Here is a 17,466-nt window from a genome sequence, read left to right on the forward strand (position 1 = left end):
TGTAATAAACTTAATATTTGAAATTTCTTCAATATGGTCAATATTTCTATAAAAATATTAGAAAAATCAGGAAAACATATAGAAAAGAGAGGGAAGTCTCTATACTTATTTTAGACCCTACATTATAATACAACAGCGTAAAAACTCAAAAAGTCAGTACGCGTCATCTCGCTCGCTCGCTTGGACGTGGACAACGAAAGGGCATAAAGGTTAGCCTACAGATTCCAAAGTATTTATTCTTGTCTTTAACTTTATTTATATTAATTAATTAATTTATTTATTTTGTTTATTTTTTTATGCTCTGAGAATCAATACCCACCAGGCCACGAAAGCGCTCAAAAGTAGAAAACATTGCATAAAATTCCAAATCCAATAGCCATTTTCTCATCTCTTTGCTCTTCCACGCCCGCACTCAAGACTCTTCAGCTAATCTCCGGTACCCTTGAATCCTTTCTCAATGAATATTATATGGTTTTTTATATATATTTTCTGCCTTTACTGTTCTTTTTGTGGTCTTTGTTTGACTGGCTGGTCCTTCCACTTGATTTCTATCTGGAAAAAGCAGAAGAAGGTTTTTCTGCTTCTGAGTTCTAAAGAGCGCTTATTAACTTGGAATTGGGGTTAACGTAAGTTGTTTTCAAAAGGGTTCTACTCTTTTTGTTGAATCTTTTGAAAGTTGACAGCTTTTTGTCAAATTGGTTTCTTTGCTATCAAGAAACAGGAGCCTGCTTGCATTTTTGTTGTTTTTGTGGTATTTGGTTGACTGGCTGGTCTTTACTCTTGATTTCTTTATAAGGAAAATCTGCTTCTGCTTTGCTTCTGATTTCAGAAGCGCTTATAAACTTGGAATTGGAGTTAATGTAAGCTGTTTTCAAAAGGGCTATTTTCTTTTTGTTCAATCTTTTGAAATTTGAAAGCTTTTGAGTCAAATTGGTTTCTTTGTTATCAAGAAGAAGGAGTCTGGTTGCATTACTGTGTATGCGGAACAGGGTTTGATCTGGAATATATTTTTTGAACAGTGTGAGCGTTTAATCCAACAAGGAAGAAGTATGGTGGGATTTTCTTTTCCCTTTGGTTTAGTATCCATCTCTGGCTATCTTGCACCTGAGAAAGAATTTCACTTGCTGGCATCTGTCTTCTTTGGCATCATTCTCTGCAATATTGTAAGTTTCAATCTCTAATTTAGTTGCTGTTTGTTATGGGACTTAAAGTTTTCTTGAAACCACTTTGCTTGATAGTTGGGGGAGTTGCTGAAACATGTCATCCGTAGTCAAAAGAAAACTAATATTTGGGGTTAAATTTTTCTATTACTGCCCTTCAAATCCATTTGCACTGGTAGTTTTCGGAACACTTTCCCAATTTTGGCTTTTGTTGGAATATAGAAAGCGCTTCAATGAGCTTTTCAGGGAGTATTTCTTAGCGTCTTTGTTTTGGCCATTTAAAGTAAACTTTGGTGTCGTTTCTTTAAGGAAAAATCATGGTTCAAGAACATGCACCTTTACTACATTTAATGTCGACCTGAGTAGCCGTTTAAGGTTTCAATATTTGGTATGGAGAATGAAAATGAAACAAGTTTTGGATGAGTCTTTTGGGTTGAAAGTCTTAATGTGATTATGTGAGTGCTCTAAGAGAGGATACATTAATACCGGTTGTTCTCTGTTGGTTGCTCCAAAACTAGGTTCTTTTTGTTACTCACTAAAACTGAACTTCTCAAAATGAATTATCTGAACTATGAAAAGTTAAGTTCTTTCTTTATGGTAGTTTTGAACTTGATGAAATTTTGATTTTGAAGGTTTACAGATTAACGCAGCTTATTAGCCTTCTTAGCGTCAAGGGATATGACAAACTCACCAAAGCAGAAAAAGTTGAATGGAACAACCGGTGAATATCTACTGCATGCCACATACTGAGTTTCTTGATTTTTTTTTTTTAATTTTTTTTTTATAAGAGTTTCTTGATTTTCTTCAAGAAGACAAGTATTATTTCTATTTTCTTCTTTTCGTGTACAGGGGGTTCTCAACTGTTCATGCTATTGCCGTAGCATTTGCATCCTTTTACCTTGTAGTGCTGTCAGATACTTTTCATGAGGATCATCGTGATGAGCCAATCGTGAGTAGAAGATCTACCATTTCAGATACAACATTGGGGGTAAGCAAAATTTTATGTCTCTTCGCTTATGAATTTTGAATTGATTTGACTGTGGTGCAACATGTCAATTACTCTTCTGATACAGCTGGTTTCATTGACTGTCAAATATGTTGTAGTAGATCAAAACCAATGAGCTGAATAGTTTTTCTTAAATTTTGCATCTGCAACTCTGTGTCTACCCGTACCATCCTTGTGTGAAGCTTCCTTCACATCATTTTTTAACCTGAATTTATTACTTTGAGCTAAATTAACTTATAATGGCCCAAAAAAACTTGTAAATTGTTTCACTAATGCAGAAATTTTTTACATTTCACTCTGCATATGCATGTTTTTGCAAATGCGCAAGTGCATACCTACATGCTGCACATGGGTTAGGCAGCGGAACATCAACATCTTATGCCAATTAAATCTGTCAGGTTGTTTGACCCAAGTTAAACCTAAATACAATCAGACCAACGATGAACCTGATAATGGAAGATTGGTTTGAGTCTAGTTTTCAGTTTGTATCGAAAACTGCAGCTCCTATTCTTCATGTTTCATGTTCATTTCTATGCACGATGACAGTTTCCTCAATCAATGAGTGACTTTCAAATCCCTCTACTGTAATTTTCAATTTTCTGGGTGTAGACGCTTATTATTGTAATTAATTTTATTGGGTACTTATTGCAGATCTCCATTGGATATTTTCTGTCAGACTTGGGAATGGTCTTTTGGCATTTTCCTGCTTTGGGTGGACTGGAGTATGTGAGTACATAGATGAAGAATATCGCCTGTTTGATATACATAAGTTATTAAAACCTTAAACCATATATTTTGGTTCTAAAATTAACTTGGCGAAGTTTGGTAAAAGAAAGTTGCATTTTAATGGATTAATTGAATCAGTATTGTGGTTTGATAATTTCTGGAGGTTGGTTATCGTACCCTTCAAGTTTGCATATGCAAGTCAAAGTCTGTATAAACTGGTATGATGATGTTCATCTGTTTTATCTTCTTTAGGTTTTGCATCATGGACTGTCTATGTACTCAATCTTGCTCTCCCTTATAAGTGGAAAAGGCCAGATTTACATACTAATGGTTCTGTTCTCTGAGAGCACAACTCCTTTCGTAAACATGAGATGGTAAGTTTAACATTTAGTAATCCCTTAAATCTCCTGTTCTTGGTTGTCGTCATTGGATGATTCATGTGATTGCATACTCAGGTATTTGTATGTTGCTGGTAAGAAGAACTCTAACCTGTACGTCTTCAATGGCGTAGCAATGTTCCTCGGGTGGCTGGTAATGTCTGACTAACTCAATTTGTTGGTTCTTGTGTGTGTGTACGTGTATATATGCATCGATAACGAGCCTTACATCTTTCAATGGCCGCTGGTGTAGGACTGCTGTTTAACTTTATCTACTTCATTTCCGTCAAGTAACATAATTTGTTATGTCTAACGATTTACTTCCACCAATTCATTCAGGCTGCAAGGGTTCTTTTGTTCATTTACTTTTTCGTCCACATGTTTATCCATTTTGATCAAGTGAGTTCGTTCTTCATATTCATTCATGTTTCTTACTGACAACTTACGATTCTAACCCATGAAAAGTTCGGTACTTATTATATCGGCGTTGTTTCAGGTCAAGACAATCTTCCCTTTAGGATTTTACAGCTTGCTCCTTGTGCCTCCAATGTTGACTATGATGAATCTCTTTTGGTTTTGGAAGATTACCAAAGGTTTGATCAAAACTGTTTCCAAGGCCAAACACAGTCATTGATCCTTCTATCTCACAAGTCGGGAATTCGACCTACCCAAATATACATTACTCGTACGTCTTCTTCCCTTGTTTCTTGATTGAATGTGAAGGGCGAATAGAACAACCACTAGATGTGGATAACTTGTTGGTACATAAATTTGTCACAAAGTTCAATGGTTCTGCAAGTTTTGGTTCTCATCAACTTTTATGTCATTTTTTTGATACTGCTGGAGATTAAACCCGAAAACTCATATACTTCTCCATTTTTCGTGAAGAGTTCGAGTCTTCATGAACTTGCAAACTTCCGATGAGATTGGGGATGAAATGGAGTAGCAGTCTTTTATGTCTCTTCCAGCATCAACTCGTACGAATGAGTTGTGCCAAAATTGTTATCCGTTGATTATGAAAATGATTTTCACACACCATTCCTTCCAATAAATAACCTTGTTTGTTTTTAGGCTTTAAATCGAATAAAACAAAGAAACCTCGATGGATAGAAATAGATAGGGCGTGCATAAATCATTTTCCGTTCGCTTTTTTAGTCAAATGTTAGTTTAATTTAGGATTACGCATGCGTTTTATAAAACTACCCTCTTACTCATTCTTAAAGCAAAGACCACTAGGTTATGCTTGATAAATGGGTTGTGTTTGTCGTGTTTGTGTCGTTCGTGTCATATTCGTTATTTTAACGAGTTCTTAAAATGTGATCCAATAACGATCCGATTCGGTAATGGATTTGTGTCATTTCGTGTGGGGTTAACAGGTCATGCATTGTCATGCCTAATGTCTAGGTCTGGCAAACGATATCTTATCGGTTCTTAACGGATGACTTGATAACGATCTGACTTATTAACAGATTCTTCACTGGTGACCGATAACAACCCGACACGCTAACGATTAACTTGAAACCTATTATATTTGTGTTGTTTCGTATCGAATTAACATGCCGTGCAAAAAACTGTCAAGCCTACACTAGGTTCAAAGAGCATTCAGATTCCCGTTGCCTAATATGCTATATATAAAACCTACAAAACTCTTACCTTTATAAACAATGTGATCCAAATAATAGACCTATATATATATATATATATATATCCACACACATATTTGCATATCGCAATTTAAAAAAAAAAAATATAAAAATTGTGTAGATAAGATTTTTCAGTGTACGCAAATGGACTATTCAAAGATAGTCAGCTTGCAAGTGGCTAGTAGCGTTAATCAAGAAATTTATTAAAAAGCAGGAGTTAGGAAATGGGGAAATAATGATGAGCGTGAGATTAACTATTCTTAATTTATCAAAATACTGTTTTTTTTTTCAAATATTAAATTATAAATTATAATGTGAAATTCACACTTTTTGATCGTGTGTTATAAATGCTCGGAAATTATGAATCAGAATAATTCAAATATTTTAACTGTATTGGAATATATATTCCCTTAGCTTTTGTCTTTTGGTCTGAAAGAGTCCCCTTTAGGCTTTAGCTATAGGAAAATTTTGAAGAAGTATTTGTCAATTTGTTCTCGGAACTTATATAGAGCTATCAATTTTCTCTCTAAATTTTAATTTTAGCTAGTTATCATCTTGAACTTTTATAACTAGTCAATTTCTGACCCCCCCTACCTTTAATTATAGCCGATTACCTTCTGAATTTTTGTAAATAGCCAATTTCTTTCCTGACATTAGATTTATCCAATTTTCATGTATGTAATTTTCTATCTTTTTGCCCTCATAGAGTTGTCATGTGTTGTCTCTTTGATCAAGATTGATGAAAAATTGGTTGAAATTTTTTTAAATCTAGCACTTGAGAGAAAATTGGCAATTTATAAAAGTTCAATGGGTTATAGACTAAAACTAAAGTTCAAAAAAGAAATTGACTAATTATAAAAGTTCAATAGATAATTGGTTAAAATAAAAAATTCAAGAAAAATTAACAGCTCCATACAAATAAGCAGATATGCCGATTTTGAAAACATGGTAGGAAAATTTTGAAAACTAGCCTTTTTTCAACATTTTTTAACCCATATTTTAGAATTAAAACTACCAGTAGTAATACAGTATTACATTTCCCTTTTTCTTTTGGTTATGAAAAAGAGAATATTGGGATAAAGACCTTTTCAAATTTGATAAAAAAGTTAGCAATAAAAATAAACTATTGAAAACGAAAACGATAGTTTCCTACAAAGGCTGCATTAGAGAAGCAAGCAATAAAAGCATGAAAATGACTTGTATGTCTTTCATTCATGAGGTCTCTATCTGTGCCAATAAAAATAAAAATATATGTAAATTTTTATCTGCTTATTTTTATTTTATTGGCATGACGCTACTGTAACGATATACCTGTAACGTATAAGTTGTTATTCTAAAATTAAATCCCCACCCACCTCCAAAAACCCAAAATCCAGAAGAAAGGACGAAACTTCTTGGCAATGAAGATAAAGCTTCCAACTTTCAATACCTCCCACTTCCTTCAATTAGCTCCCAAATTTCCCAAATCGATTTGGGTGAGTCAAGTCACTTTTTCAGTGTGACTTGTGCGTGTGAGGAGAGTGGTGGCCGTGTGAGGACATGGTGACCACGAGGTTTATTAGTCGGAATAGGAACGTTGAATCCTAGAGAGAGAGAGACCCGTCGCTATATTTATGTCCACACGAACCATTAGAGAAAGAAAACAATTGAACCAACGTAGATGGAGACCAATTTTTGAGTTTTTTTCTCTCTCCTTTTTTTGTGTTGGGAGAAACATATGAACCAACGTACTTGGCGGGCCGTTTTTGCTTCCTTGCCTTGTAAAACTGCAGTGTTTTCACCGCCTCCTGTTATTTATTCAACTTTCTTTCTTCCTCTTCTGAGATCCTCCCATGGCTTAAAGATTGCTTCTTTCTTTCCCCTTTCGATTCCAAATCGCTCATTTCCCAAAACCCAATTCTCCAAATCTCTAAAGGATTCGTGGGTAGGCGTAAATTTACAAGTTTTCAGTAGGAAATAGGGTTCTTATACTATATATATATATATATATAGAGAGAGAGAGAGAGAGAGAGAGAGAGAGAGAGAGAGAGAGAGAGTGAAGAAACGGGGGAGCTGTAAGTCACAGACAGTTGAGGTGAGTGGGAAATTTTGAAGGTTTGGGCAGAATGTGGAGATGGTGTAAGAGCAGTGCTGTGTTGGTGAGACAAATGGGGGTGGGGAAGCCCAATGGCCCCAACTCATGTTTTGGATTCAAGGGTTTTGCTAAACAAGAATGTGGGTTGTTGAATTTTCCTGCAACTTCGTCTTTGGCGCTGATTCCGAAGAGGAGAATGTCGTCTTCTGGCGGCGGAGTGGGAGGAGCAGCAGAGCTGAGCATAGGAGGAGAGACGATATCGTTTGCGGAGGCCAAGAGGCTGATGAGGCTGGTGAATGTGGAGGCTTTGAAGGCCAAGCTTGGGACAGAGGAGAAAGAGGCAATACCGTATTCTGATCTTCTGGAGGCGTGCCAGAGCATTGGGGTTGCCAGATCGCCGGAAGAGGCTGCTGCTTTTGCTCGGGTTCTCGACGAGGCCGGCGTCATCCTTCTGTTCCGGGACAAGGTCCTCCTGCATCCTAATAGGGTATGAAACCTCCTCCCTTTAACTTCTTATTGTTCCTTTGAACTTACATCAGAATGTAATTTTGCTTTCGTGTTTTGACGATATTCTAAACTACTCTACTTTACACGGATGGCTAAAAGGGTCTGTTTCTGGGACATGTTTATTCCTTTTTGCGGCCCTATCTCGATGGCCCCTCTCTCCATTTGTTATTGTTTTTCCCTTGACTTCTCGGGATTGTTAAGTACATTGTTGGGGATCACATTGTTTTCTTGGCTTCCAAATTGAAGGGCTAGGAAATTAAGTTAGAAATTATCTTCAGAGATGGAACTTTGGCAAGTTTCAACGGTAATTAATTACCATCTGTGGGAAGAGATGCACCGGGATTTCGTGTTAATTACTACCCTGTTAGGCAACTACATGGAGGTTCCTTTGTGTTTTTCCTTGTGCTTCAGAATTTGGTTAGATCCCATAAACCTGTCTTATTTGGCTCCTTGCTGAGGCTTTATGTATTTACATTTTACATGGCGATGAAGGTTCGTAGTTCTTCCAAAACTACCGATCCAAACGCAGCATAGGGTTTCGATAGTTCTTTTGGGGCCGAATCTAGTTGCTTTTAGCTTTTGTTGTTTTTCGTTCGTGAATGCGAACGTGATTGTTTGAGCTTTCATGTTAATACTTGGTAGTTATATTCATTGTGTAGACATCTCATATTTCAAGTCTAGTGCAGCGATTCGAAATTGACCAAATATAGGATCTGTCCTGTTTTCTTGACTAGATTTTGGAAGAGTACTGGCATTGCCAGTTCTTCTTACCGTTATGATATGTGCTTCCTGCATTGGATATGAATTAAGAATCTGAGCAGGTTACGAGAGCTTTCTTGAACACAATATATCTGTTTAGAGGCCTTACATTACATTGACTCATACCGCTGCATCTCATTCGTAACTTCCAGGTTGTGGAGCTAGTTCGAAAAGCAGTACCCCTTGCTCTGACTCCGGAAGATGACCCCTTGTGGGCGGAGTTAAAAAAGCTGCAGGAGAAGAAGGAAGAAATCGATGTGTTGGCACATAAGCAGGTCCGGCGCATTCTCTGGGCTGGTCTAGGGGTGGTCCTGACACAGCTTGGGCTCTTTTTCAGGCTAACATATTGGGACTTCTCATGGGACGTAGTGGAACCACTCGCCTACTTCACGACAACAGCTTGCATTGGCGTAGGCTATGCCTACTTCTTGATCACATCAAGAGATCCGACTTACCAAGATCTGATGAAGAGGCTCTTTCTCAGGAGGCAGAGGAAACTGATCGAGCGTCATAATTTTGATGTCGAAAAGTTCAAGGAGATCCAGAGAAAATGCGGCATACCTCTACACGCCAGTGCCTCAATTAAGAATCGTGTAGGCCTGGAAATAGAGCTCGACGACGCTTTACATAGAGATTAACACTTCGATTTTATACTGGGTGGGGAAAATGCAGGAGGTTAACTCAGACTCTTCTGTTTTGTTACAATCTGGCCCCTCCTGGTTTTATGTAGGTAGGGCCAAGAAATTTTTGATTTTAACATGTTGCTTCCGACCTACCTTTCAAATTGTCACAAATACTTAATTTCATGCAGAGCTTCTGCTGTCTAATTCTCCTCTTTTCCTAGAGTAATATCTCTAATAGAGGTCGGACCACTTGTACTGGATGAGTTTTGGAGGTTTGGTTTCATAACGTCGAAGAATCAAAACCCTAGGCGGAAGGCATTTCAGTTCCAAAGTAGAATCAGAATCACTCATCGTTGGCAACTGAAACCAATCTATTCAAACGTTACCTAACTGTCTCTTGATCTTTCGGGTTCGTTGTTAATCTGTCCTAAAATTTTAGGGTTTCACAAGTGCCGTACGAACAGTTTAACATACGTAGTCTATTCAGCAGCTTGACAACCCGTCCTTTTACAATTAGATAACCATATAGATATTGTTCTTTTTATATATTAGAAAGTCAAACTTCAGGGGAGCTAAGTATATCAATCACAGATTGTTCTTCAGATCCGCTGAAGTGCTCCAAAATCTGCAAGCATCTGAGTTTTTTGAATTTGTTAGTTTTACCTTGCAGGGTCGAAAGGTGAGGATAATAAAGCTTTCCTTTTCACTACACTACTTACCCCGTCTTGGTTCTTAAGCCAATCGTACATGGAACTCTCCGTTGCCTTCAATGCAACAGAACTTTTGTCATCTGGACGACCGAAGTTTTTGGCGTTTCGTTGGGAGTAAATCCTCTAAATGTTCTTTCGGTTGCTTTCCTCTTTGTCTCCTGGTCAAGGGAAGAGAAGCGGTTTCTCCATTTTTATCTTCAAGAGGTTCTTCCATGGGGTTTGCACGAGCAGAACATGGTGACGATTGTGTTTCCTTATTCGGAAGTTGACCAGCTTCTTGTGCATCATGGAGGCTAGATGGAGTCACTTCCAGAGCAACTCCAAGCTTTTGCATTGTTAGGCAAATCTTGATGTGTGCGTAACTTATCTGGCATTTTAAAACATGTTCAATTAGATAAACGATAATTGCACGTAAATGGCCCGTCTATATGAGTATTAAGCACATATAAGGTATAGATTCACGTACATTCGGATATACACACTTAATTAGACAGAGGCATTAATAGCATAATTAAACATGAACTGCCAAAACAAGGCAAAGGTTTTGAAGCTCACGTCTTCTGGCAATTCGTCTTTGATAGGCTTTAGCCTTTCCGTAGGGCCAACCTTTGAAATGGCACACTGAATATCTGAGAGAACTTCATGTGTTAGTCCGACCTCGTTGCATAGCCTGATCCAATCAATTTCACATCCTTCTTGAGCTGCTTCTACCAGATAACCAAGAACAGTCTGCTCTTTAATAGGAGCGGATCTACCAGGGAATTTCTGTGCTTAAAAAAGATCTATGCAATGTAAGAATTGAAGTATAAGAAAAAGATAATGATCCATAGTAAATACTGAATATCTGCAAAACATACGGCAACTTTCTGAATCAACATCCCCTCTAAATGCCACAATTTCCAAGCTTCAAACCTTGCTGGCATTAACTTTTTTGGATAGACTTTTCTCGTAATAGCAGTAGTTTGTACGGTTGCCTCTCCATCCAGTGGAAGATTTAGTCTTTGTGATAGATTCCGGATGATCCGAAGAAAATTGCGTCCATGTGTCACTACAAGGTGCTACAACATATATAAAGGATGTCATTATAAAATTAACCTTTACGGAAAGAAATGCTTCTATTTTCGTGAATTATAGCGCACGGAAAGGCACCGTCATGTTCAATCCTGCAACGAATTTTTGACCATTTGCTTGTGCTTATGTCCAATAAATATTCTGGATAGAACTGGAAGCCATCAGTCAGTAAAAAGTGTGTGATAGAGAATCGTGAACCAGGTATTGATCGGTACATATTCAAGTTCCTTTGCCAACCGAAGGACATAATTAGTTGATTACTACAAACAGAATATATTCAGTCGGAAAACTCAAACGACATATCAGCGTCAAAACTTGTTTCACATCAACGCAATGTATCAAATCCTTGTCGTTAAGAAATAAAGAGTTTGAGAAGAAATTTTTTAACTAGTAAACTACGAGGGTTTAGTTGGTTTGCCAATTATAGTTAAGATCCTAGTTAACTATCACACAGGAGAACGGATATATATACACACAGAAAGCTTTGCTATCGCTCTGTGCAAGACATACCTGGTTGACGCCATCGATTTTTGCTAGCCTTGCTTTGGTAGATGGTCTTGCTAATGCAATTTTTTTTATTGTTTGATCACCACAAATAGCATATCTGAAAAGAGTAAAATCTGGATGAAAATCAATGTTTGTGGGTAAAAACATTAAAAGAAAATTTCTTGTTTAGATGGGATAAAATATGTGGAATCGTTGTCTTGACTCTATGATTAAAAAGAGACCATACGGAGCAGTTCCAAGACTTCTTGCGAGCTTCCTTCTCTCTTCTAAAAGCATGTGGTAGAGTTGTTTCTCCGCCTGAGAGAAAATGAAAATGCATAAAAAAGGTAAACTGTAAAGGAGAGATGAAAAAATAAACACGCATCAAAACAGCGAATCAACTTTCATCGATAACCCAAGATCAACTGTAACAAACTTTACGTAGATTTCTCAACTCAAACGATGTCTAAGTGGTTCAGTTATTCGAGTTGGCAGCTCATTAAGGGAAGCTGAAGGGAAGGAAAAACTAACAATAAAACTCAACAGAAGAGAAAAGGAAACAGCAATGACGATTTATACCATTTGTAATGAAAATAGATGACTTTTTTTTAAACTTTCCACATCAAAGGTTGTAAAAGTAATTGAAAACTTGCTGCAGCTTCAGGCTTTCCAACTTTTTGCTACTGAATGACTCCATCATACTGTAAAATTTGACAATATACACATGTAACATTGATTAACTAAGGTGAATAAACACAATAATGCTTGTATTGCCAACCTTTGAGAATCCTTCACATTCCAGAGTAGCCGAACTCTTAATTTCTCCAACTTTGCCGGATGCATGTTTATTATCCTCATCATCGACCATTTCACTGGTCACTGGCAAGAATAGGGGTGGTTGATGATCGGGTCCAGCAGAACTGAGAAATTGGTACGCCTTTGGACTAAGACTGATGCACGAACAAAAGAAAACTCAAATTCAATCATTTACATTTCGAGTTTTGAAATTGAAATTCAAGAAAAAGAAAAAAAATACCTATTGGTAACAACAGAGAAGGGTCATTTCGGGTGGCATTTAGTATCATTAAAATAATAAATGGACCTCAACGAGATTTATTCTAAAGTTTTACCTTCTGCAAAAACAGAATAAATGAAAATAGTATACCTCACAATAGTACACCTCACAGTTCTGTGTATGTCATCTACTGTCTCCATCAAATAACCTGTATTAAAAAGAGCATTTTAACTCATAAACTGACCAATTAAGCGTTCATATCCCTCCGGTACTAAAATGTCAAACATAATACTCAGAGCAAGGAGATCAGCTGATAGAATATTAAAAATTAGTAAAAATCTTCTTGTGCATTAATTACTACGGCTTAAAAAAAGTTACCCTTATATACCAGAAGAGATTAATTGGTAACCAAGTGCTTTCCACCAATTTGATGAATAGTCCTTCCCAAGACCATGCAGTGGAAGCTTGTCATATTGGGCATCGATAATTATTTCAGCCTGTATGCCACAAGGAAAGATCACCATGAGTAACACAATGACATAAAAGTTGAAAAAAACAACAGCAACTGAAAAATGACATTTTAAAGAACTTTGGGGCGAGGCGCTTTCAAAGTTTGACAGAAGCTAACTGTAAAAAACATTCCTATCAAATTTTTGAGTTACAACTTTCGGTTTCTATCACTCACGTGTTTATATCATTAAGTTAATTTGAATTTTATTCCTACAATGTTAGCAAGACATATATTTCTTTGAATACCGCAAACAAAGACATCTCTTGAGCTAAAATACAAGGCTAAAAATAAAGATTTTCCCCTTGAAGGCTTGAACAATGCCAAATGAATCCAGGGAAAAACAACTTTTGTCCATAAAGTTCAACTCGTTGGATCCCCGGATCATTGAATTCCAAACATTCACATTTTAGATTCTCACAGTATTACTTACGCAACATCAATGATAAACATGGTATACTGTGTTTCAAAAATGCATTACAACTTACTCGAGAGCCACGAAGAATGTCTACAGGAATATTGAGATCCCATTTACCCCTACATGATTGAATGCAGGCCATTAGAAGAAATGCTTCTCTAGACATGTCCCGCTCCCTCTTTGTGGAAATGCAGTTATCACAATTACCTACAAGCACATTTAAGCCACGGCATAATTATTGGTTCAGTTTAAGTTGTAAGATTATCTGCCATGGAATATTGATGCAGGTGATGCTAAAGCTGTAAAACAATTATATTTCAATCTAATATTATAATCTAAAAACATTTTACGAAACAACTTCAACTATCATAAAAACTTTCAAACTATATAATCTAAGCAGTCCCTTGGACGTTAACATGTAATTATATCATCTCTGTCAAGTTCACCACCAGCACGTTCTATTATTTTATTGAAACAACAAGGACCCGAATTTAAATCCTAGCATCAAAAGCTAGCAATGAGTAAATTAGGCAGATGATTGACCTATAGCACACGGATGCAGATTAAAACTTCAACGCTAAAATTTAGGGAGACTGAACTCAGGAATTCCAATGAAGAAAGCAGATCCATACCACATTTATCAGCTGGAAACTTTTCCCCAAAGTGACCAAGCAAGAACTTCCTTCTGCAAATTGTCATTAAGCAATACTGTTTTGCTGCCATCAATGACTCTACAACAGCTTTACGTTGACTTTCCTGGTGATTAGAAGCCCACAAAAACTCATGAGGCAGAAAAATAGAAACAAAATAAGAAGTTACAGAATAGCATCCATAAATATTTAGCCACATCCTACAACAGAAACAAAATAAGCACTTACAGAATGTAGCTCTCTAGTGTAAAACTTAACTTTTGCAAAGTCACTTCTAGTGTAATAAAGCCAGCAGACAGATGCAATACCATCTCTACCACATCGTCCACTTTCCTGGTAATAACACTCCAAATTCTTTGGGCAACCATAATGTATCACTTGCCTTATGTTTGGCTTATCGATACCCATTCCAAAAGCAATTGTAGCAACCATGACATCGAGTTCATCTCTTATAAACAATCTGATAAAAAGAGTAATAAGCATCATGTCAAATCAGATGCAATGTAAGGTTAAGAAATGGAAGGGTGCTGTACTCAACAATTACACTGATACCACAAGGAGCAACTATAAGTGCTACTTTAAATACACATGGAATAGGGTGAGAACCTATGGGACTCCGCATGAGCTCTATTGTCCATTTGACCATGATATATTCCTGCCTTAATACCTGCCTCCTCAAGTGACCCAAATACCTAGTGAAGGTAATGAAAAACATTAAAAGAATGTAAGCCAAGTTCTGCAAAAACGTACATTCATGAATAAAACAAGATATCATACACATGATATAATGTGAATGACAAGTTACACAGATACCATACATGCATAAAAAAAATACATATGTTAAGAATAACAGAATGCATTTAAAGTGCTTACCTGCTCAACATCTTTAATTGTTGTGCAGTAAATGATAGTTGAACCATCTGAGCGCACAAATTTTGAAACTTCTTGGACGAGCTCCTGAACAAATGACTGACCATGTTTGAATGACTTGACACCATAGAACAGATTTGTCCGGTCAAATGAACCTATGGCAAAATATGGGTTTTGCATCTTCAAGGAATTAACAATGTCCATTCAAGCCCTGGAATATGAATATTAGTATTTAGTATAGATAAATATTGAACAGAAAAATGAAAATAAAAAACCACCTATTCAAAAGTGAAATATAGTCATATTTGTTAAGTTACAAAAGATCGTAACAGGTCAAGTAATGAATAGTTTTGTGCTACTGTTTTCAAATGTCAAAACTATTAGATGACAACAGCTCACTTCCTAGTTGCTATAGTTGTTCTCTAAGTTATGAAGTTCAGGGGTGAGCAAAATTAGAGAAACAAGTGGTCCAACGAACAAAGAGATTTCTGTTGCAATATAAGGTACTGAAAACAGACAGTAAAAGCTCCCTACAGAAAGAGAATGTTGTAAATTTTATTGGTTGAATTCTGATGATGTTAAGCAAAAGAAAGCAATACCCTAATAGAAAAGCAACAGTTGATAAGAACATCAAAATCCCAGAGAGATATAGAGAGATAGACATACTTTTCTGTAGCAGTTGCAGTTAAGGCAATAAATGGAACACCAACAAGAATGGCACGTAACTTGTCTAACTTCTTGTATACCACCCTGTAGAGTCCACAGTGAGAAATGCACAGATGATGATGATTACAAGTAACATTAAGATAATTATAGGCATAAAACAAAGTGAGAAATATACATACAAGGAACAAAATCAACACATGAAGCTCTGTGAGACGACTGAAAATACACTTTTGAAACAAGAAACTAGCCCTAGTGCTCCACAGTGGGCGCTTCTTTCTTCTCAAAAAAAAAAAAAAGACTAGCCAACCTTATTTTAAAACTGAAGTAAGTAGGATCAGTAACAAGAAACATAAACTAGAGAAACTATGTGGAACTCAATCCTGTTCTAGCAAGAAAAGTTGGAGAGAATGATGCCAAAACAAATTTCACAGGCCAAAGTCCCAACAATTCATAAACTAAGATTATGAAAATCCAGCCATTAGAATTTATTTTAGGAAGAACCACGAAATAGCAGTAACCTGAAATCATAACTGCGATATGCAATGTGCTTCATCAACAGCAAACAAACAGAGTCCAACACTTAGCAAATTGGACCAGAAACTGCAAGAAGAAGCAAGAGTCAGGATACCGATTTCTGCAAGAAAAATAAATAAACTAGAATATAATATTGACATCGTAATATCCAAAAAATCTTGATACTGGACAGGCTATAAAGTTCTCATCAAAATCATCATACACATCCATGACAGTAGTAGTCCAAGTTTGCTAGTCCAAACTCCCAGTTCATGTTTGTAATTGTAACATAGCACACAAGTACGAGTGCACAATAGAACGGAAAACTTGAAACTTACAAATGGCAAATAAAAGTAGTAATGTACCTAGCAGGAACCGAACATGCCTTTTCCGGGGTCATGTACAAGATATCAAACTGACCACTTTCAGCTCTGCTCTGGAGAGTGGAATCAGTTTGACTACTTCCCATAAACTCGGCTCTGATTCCTCGTTGCTTCAAAGACATTACCTTTAAATAAAACATCAAAAAATTCAAACCATTTCCGACAACACACAATTACTGATTACTAATCTTCAACACAAACAGAACCAAATAACATGATTATAAATCATTATTCAACAAAAAAAGAAAACCCCAACAAAAAGAAATAATCTTTGATTCACCTGATCTTGCATTAGGGATATAAGAGGGCTCACAACGACACCGGTCTTTCTGACAACCAACGGAGGCACCTGATAGCTGTCAACAGAAACAACCCAGTAAATCAAACACTTGTAAAACTCTACTCGAACAACAGAGAAAGGAAAGGAAGAGGCTTTTACCACAACGACTTGCCGCTTCCGGTGGCCATCACAATCAACGAGTCGTTTCCCTCTATGATTTTCTCAACCATTTCCTTCTGGTACGGCCGAAACGAAGAAAACCCAAAATATTTCTACACCCAAAAAAAAAAAAAAATATTAGACTGAAAACCGAAGAAAAGAAAACAAGAAGCAGAAGAAGATAAGGTTCTTCACCTTCAGAATGGACTGCATTTTCTGTGGAGACGATCAGTTGGCAAGGATTTTGGAGGAAAGAAACAACCCAGTAAATCAAGCACTTGTAAAACCCTACTCAAACAACAGAGAAAGGAAAGGAAGAAGCTTTCACCACAACGACTTGCCGCTTCCGGTGGCCATCACAACCAACGAGTCGTTTTCCTTATGATTTTCTCAATCACTTCCTTCTGGTACAGGCCGAAACGACGAAAACCCAAAATATTTCTACACCAAAAAAAAGGTTTAGACTAAAAATAAAAGAAAAGAAAACAAGAAGCAGAAGACGATAAGGTCCTGCAGCTTGAGCATGGACTGCATTTCTGTGGAGACGATCAGTTGGCAAGGATTTTTTGGAGGAAAGAAAAGCACTTTTGAGTTCTGAGCTGCTCTTTTGTTTTAGAGTGTCGAGGTTTTAGACGTACTTTTAATAGCATATGGCGTCAGAAATTAATTAAGACAATTACCGGTAGAAATACTTTTCCCGCCAGTTCTTTGAGGAAGAAAACTTCGGCGCCCCGAAGGCCCAAAGAAACCAACCATTGCAGGCCGAGGCCCATGCATGCAATATTCTACTTTAAATTAAGGAAACCTTAACGAAATGCTCCCAGTACTGTTTATTTTAATGAAAAACCACATTTTATACTAA

At 36.8% G+C, this 17,466-nt stretch overlaps 2 protein-coding genes and 1 pseudogene across 5 annotated transcripts; 2 read left to right on the forward strand and 1 right to left on the reverse strand.

The window, feature by feature from the left end:
* The first annotated feature begins 278 nt into the window (after nucleotides 1-278).
* Nucleotides 279-4,339, forward strand: LOC103963334 (TLC domain-containing protein 4). Of its 4 annotated transcripts, none has more exons than XR_007252978.1 (10): nucleotides 279-436; nucleotides 1,020-1,163; nucleotides 1,793-1,881; nucleotides 2,010-2,148; nucleotides 2,818-2,892; nucleotides 3,145-3,266; nucleotides 3,348-3,423; nucleotides 3,609-3,668; nucleotides 3,766-3,954; nucleotides 4,158-4,339. XR_007252978.1 is itself a non-coding variant. In XM_048569990.1 (10 exons), the coding sequence occupies exons 3-10, from the start codon at nucleotides 1,050-1,052 to the stop codon at nucleotides 3,901-3,903; spliced, it is 813 nt and encodes a 270-aa protein (XP_048425947.1). In that variant the 5' UTR covers nucleotides 344-436; nucleotides 566-626; nucleotides 1,020-1,049; the 3' UTR covers nucleotides 3,904-4,084. The 4 variants fall into 4 exon arrangements, 3 of the variants coding, with proteins under 3 accessions (XP_009374425.2, XP_048425947.1, XP_009374427.2); XM_048569990.1 differs by lacking the exon at nucleotides 4,158-4,339 and adding an exon at nucleotides 566-626 and having other exon boundaries at nucleotides 344-436; nucleotides 3,766-4,084; XM_009376150.3 differs by lacking the exon at nucleotides 4,158-4,339 and having other exon boundaries at nucleotides 3,766-4,084.
* A 1,866-nt stretch (nucleotides 4,340-6,205) lies between these two features.
* LOC103963335 (calcium uniporter protein 6, mitochondrial) lies at nucleotides 6,206-9,079 on the forward strand. Its single transcript, XM_009376153.3, has 2 exons — nucleotides 6,206-7,473; nucleotides 8,405-9,079. The coding sequence occupies exons 1-2, from the start codon at nucleotides 7,018-7,020 to the stop codon at nucleotides 8,888-8,890; spliced, it is 942 nt and encodes a 313-aa protein (XP_009374428.2). The 5' UTR covers nucleotides 6,206-7,017; the 3' UTR covers nucleotides 8,891-9,079.
* Nucleotides 9,080-9,334: 255 nt separating this feature from the next.
* Nucleotides 9,335-17,228, reverse strand: LOC103963365 (annotated as a pseudogene).
* Nucleotides 17,229-17,466: the final 238 nt, after the last annotated feature.

The sequence above is a fragment of a genome, unplaced genomic scaffold, assembly GCF_019419815.1.
Source record: "Pyrus x bretschneideri cultivar Hongxiangsu unplaced genomic scaffold, Pyrus_bretschneideri_v1 Contig51, whole genome shotgun sequence".
Classification (NCBI taxonomy): domain Eukaryota; kingdom Viridiplantae; phylum Streptophyta; class Magnoliopsida; order Rosales; family Rosaceae; genus Pyrus; species Pyrus x bretschneideri.